General features: G+C 46.9%; 1 protein-coding gene across 1 annotated transcript in view; it reads right to left on the minus strand.

Moving 5' to 3' along the window:
- Nucleotides 1-715: 715 nt before the first annotated feature.
- SLC23A3 (solute carrier family 23 member 3) overlaps nucleotides 716-4,691 on the minus strand; it is a 25,681-nt gene continuing 21,705 nt past the window's right edge. The window contains exons 11-13 of the mRNA XM_018554908.1: nucleotides 4,250-4,298; nucleotides 3,146-3,180; nucleotides 716-1,074 (exon numbers count right to left, since the gene is read on the minus strand). Of these exons, the coding sequence (XP_018410410.1) occupies nucleotides 818-1,074; nucleotides 3,146-3,180; nucleotides 4,250-4,298 (341 nt within the window). The 3' untranslated portion in view covers nucleotides 716-817. The remainder of the gene's footprint in view (nucleotides 1,075-3,145; nucleotides 3,181-4,249; nucleotides 4,299-4,691) is intronic.

Here is a 4,691-nt window from a genome sequence, read left to right on the forward strand (position 1 = left end):
ACTTTAGTGCCTACTAGAGGGAACGGTCATATTTAGAGAACCTACACAATTGTTGAATCAGGAAAGTAGTTAAACTATAAATATGGAGGTTGCACTATTTTAACTTAAAGTGGATCTCAGACTTGAAGGAGAACTATGGGGTAAGGCTTTTCCCCATAGTTCTCCTTAGGGTAACGGGAGGATACAAACTAGCGTCCTCCCGTCACCCTAGGCTCAGTATACCGCGAGCTGTAGCTCGCGGTATACTGAGACACTGCAGTATACCGCGAGCTGCTGCTTGCGGTATACTGAGACGCCGCAGCTGAAGCGGATCCCGACAATTATGCCAGGATTCGCCCAGCTGCGTGACTGACAGCTGGCTCTGCCTATCTAGAGGCAGAGCCAGCTGTACCCGCCCCCTCCCCCGTCCGTTCCGCCAGTCAGCGCTGGCGGATCGGAGCGGGGAGGGGGGAATCCAGCCCCTCCCCTGTCACGGCAGAGAGCCGTGACAGGATCGAGAAGTGACCAAACACGGTATGTGTTCGCTCACCTCCCGATCTACTGAGCCGACCTGTGACAGTCTCATTGTCACAGGTCGGCTAGAACTATGAGGTGAGTGAAAAGCACTCACCTCATAGTTCTCCTTTAAAGTGGATCTCAGAAAACCAATTTGAAACTTTTCATGGGTCAAAAAAGTTTCTTTGTTCCTTCATCCATCCATTCCAAAGATCAGTTTAATATCAGTAACATATCAAATTAAAAATACGAGAACAGATATAAATAAAGTCCATTATGCAGATCCTTCTGTTCCAGAGCCGCCATGTTCTGTGCTTCGTCGTCATGCCTGCTCGCCATCGGTCACTGGTGCTCTTACGGGTAACAGTTTGTGATCCTCGCCCACTGTTATCACCTCCGTCTCAGATGGAGGGGGACACAGTTGGTTGAATGGGTACACGGTGGGGAAGAAGCGCGCCACAACTGGAGGAAGGCTGTAAGCGTTGGCCAGCTGCTCTTCCTGACCCCTGAGTGTGTTTTCACCAAAGGTAGGAGGCCAGAGCGAGATGCTTTCATGTAGACCCCGTTCCTTCAGAGTTCCTGTAAGCAGAAAAGTTTTTAAAAAAAGATTCATACGAGGTGCAGTGTCCCTGCTGAGGCTGCTCTCAACAAACACAGGGTGACCCTTTATCTACCCCGGTCCCTGTAGCCTGATCTCCCCTGGGCTCTGGGGGTCTAAGGACCGCTGACGTCTTCACATCTTATGCAGGATCATTGACCTGCATTAGAGGTGAGGATGCCAAATGCCATTCGAACATCCGTAGAAGAGGGGGAGACGAAATGAGCATGGACCGCCAAGGGAGTGGGGATTAGGTAAGTAAAACAGCTAAGTCCTCTACAGAAGCATACGCCACTGGTTGCTAGGAGCTTGGTAGATGCCTCGGGGCAAAAAAAAAAGTCAGCCGTCTCCATGGGTCAGCAAACTTTCGCTGACCCACGGATCGGCATCCCCCTATCAAGTGGCGCTAAGAGCATGTGCCATATGTGCCATGCCCTGGATACACCACTGGTCCTTTAGGTAACAGGTAAGTCCCCTAAGAAAAGGAGCACTTAACCCTTATGCTTGTTTAAACACTAACACACATACCGTATTCCAACCACTCAGTCTCTTTTTCTTTTCACTTTTCATAATAAAAATCACTCTAAAAGGCAGTGGCCACCTCAGTCCCCCAGGATTGAGATACATTCACTACTCCTGGCACTGCCCATACTGGAGTACTACCTAATTTCCTACCCCTAGCACTGCCCATACTGGGGTACTATACATTCACTACCCCTGGCACTGCCCATACTGGGGTACTATACATTCACTACCCCTGGCACTGCCCATACTGGGGTACTATACATTCACTACCCCTGGCACTGCCCATACTGGGGTACTATACATTCACTACCCCTGGCACTGCCCATACTGGTGTACTATACATTCACTACCCCTGGCACTGCCCATACTGGAGTACTACTTCATTTCCTACCCCTAGCACTGCCCATACTAGGGTACTATACATTCACTACCCCTGGCAATGCCCATACTGGAGTACTACTTAATTTCCTACCCCTAGCGCCGCCCATGCAGGGGTACTATACATTCACTACCCCTGGCACTGCCCATACTGGGGTACCATACATTCACTACCCCTGGCACTGCCCATACTGGGGTACTATACATTCACTACCCCTGGCACTGCCCATACTGGGGTACTATACATTCACTACCCCTAGCACTGCCCATACTGGGGTACTATGCATTCACTACCCCTAGCACTGCCCATACTGGGGTACTATGCATTCACTACCCCTAGCACTGCCCATACTGGGGTACTATACATTCACTACCCCTGGCAATGCCCACACTGGGGTACTATACATTCACCTTGCAGTACAGGGGTAGCCCCACTGCAAGGGGAAGTTTTTCTTTGCCCGGAGATGGGCTTTAAACCCTAGTTTGGGTCTGAATGGAAGAGTTGGTGACATTAGATCGCAGAGTCATTGAACCTGGAGCTGACTGGAGTGGCTTGATGTCTGTAAGGGGTTTAAAACAATTTGGAGCGGTATAAACATCGAGGATCTGATTGAGGAACTGATTTACATCAGTTTGAAAAGAAATTCCTGTGCTAATGTGGATTTCCTCCCGTTGCCACAGTTTACTTCTGCATACTGATGCAATTTACAAACTATACAAACAAATCATGTTTTTAAATCATTACCTTTGATAACATTAAAGGGTCAGTGAACCCAAAATCTATTTGTTTCACTATGTTTGACATCAGGTGTCACTAAATATATAGTTACATAGTATCTGAGTGCTGAATGAAGACACAGGTCCATCAGGTTCAACCTTACAGTTCTCTTAAAGTGCAACTGGAGCCAAAACCTTTTTTTTTTACTTTTTAATAGAGTGTAGAGGGATTAGAGCCCCCGTCAGGTTTTATTGCTGTCTGTGTCCCCGTTATGGGGAGTCACCCTCTTAATCTCTCCTAGTGACCATTATCACTGAATCCCAGATGATAGATTGTCATCAGAACAGGAATAGATGGGAAATATTCCAATGGGACAACTAGTTCTGGTGACCACCAGGGATTTGCCTCTCTTTAAAGGGATTTCCTTTCACTTCCTGTTGTGGCTAGGAAGGAAAAGTGAAATCTCCTGTTGTGGACAGGAAGTGAAAGTGAAATCTCCCCCAATTGGACAAGCTGCCAGGGGTTATAACACTCCATTACTTTAACCAAAAATGTAAAAAAAATAACATTTAGGCTACTTTAAGCATTTCTTTTGGGGTAAATTAGTTGTTAAGTTTCTCATCTGGAGATTGGGCAAGCAACAGCACTTCCTGACAACGCTAAGCCACTGCCTTGCAATTAGCAGGGCTGTCAGTGTGCTGTACACTCCATCTGACCAACTGAACATCTAATTGTAAAGCAGTGGCTTAGTGTTGTCACTGTTGCTGGCCGGATCTCTGAGAAACTGATTTACAAAAAAATTATTTGATGAAGAAAACTGTATACAGAGAGACATGATGCCAGGAATAATTAAAATTAGGGATGCACCGATACCAGTATCGGTATCAGTGCCAGTACCGAGTATTTGGGCTAGTACTCTTACTCACCCAAATGCTCTGATACTTGCCACCGATACCGAACTTCTGGTCAGAGGGAGATTTCCTCTGACCAGCAGTGCCTTGATGGAGCATGGAGCCGGCTTTCTGATTGGCTGGGAAGCCGACTCCATGCTGTTTGGCCAGCTCAATGCTAATTGGCTGGAAGCCGGCTTCCCGCCAATCAGCATGGAGCCGGCCAAACAGCATGGAGTCGGCTTCCTGGGCAATCAAGAAGCCGGGCAGCGTGTCATTACCCGCCCGGCTTCTTAATTGCCCGGGAAGCCGACTCCATGCTACCGGAAGTACCGGTATCAGAACTCGGCTTCAGCGAGTACCAAAATATAAATATCAGTACTCATACTAGGTACAAAAAAAACGGTATTGGTGCATCCCTAATTACAATAGATTTTGGGGTTACATACACTATAACATCAAACCTATCTGTTTTACCTGTGTATGGAAAATAATTGAAACGACTCTACATTTTCATTAATGTCGAAACACAAGGAGGGGAATTTGTCAAAACTGGAGCATGGCAACCAATCAGCTTCTCTCTTTCAGGTTCAAAGCTTAACTGAACAAACTAAAGAGAGAAGCTGATTGGTTATTATGGGAAACTGCTCCAGATTCTGTAGAGAAAGCAGCAGCATGTCCACTGCAGGCCAGCCTGGATGAAGATACAGTGAGAGGCAGATGATTCTTAATTACTAATGGAAGAATATTAATTCACAATAAAATTATACCCACCACATGTTATCAATATGTCATATACCTCTGCCTCTTCTTTCCTTTCATTTGCTTGCCTATCACTCATTCTCTGCCTTTGGTCAGGCTAATGTTCCTGCTACATTAAAATAAACACTGAAGCCCATTCTGTGTAAATTAAAAACGAATTACCTTCTGAGTTTTAATCTTCCAAACAGCAGCCTGATAAGAAAAGCCTGTATCCGGCCAGCATGCTGCATAGAAGGACCCTTGCTCTCCTACTGGAAGCAGTGGTCTCTCTGCAGAGGTCCGACACCCTCCCCCCCCCCCCCCCCCCACTCCGGCAACGTCACAT

This window comes from Nanorana parkeri, unplaced genomic scaffold, assembly GCF_000935625.1.
Source record: "Nanorana parkeri isolate BGI_ZX_2015 unplaced genomic scaffold, ASM93562v1 scaffold178, whole genome shotgun sequence".
Classification (NCBI taxonomy): domain Eukaryota; kingdom Metazoa; phylum Chordata; class Amphibia; order Anura; family Dicroglossidae; genus Nanorana; species Nanorana parkeri.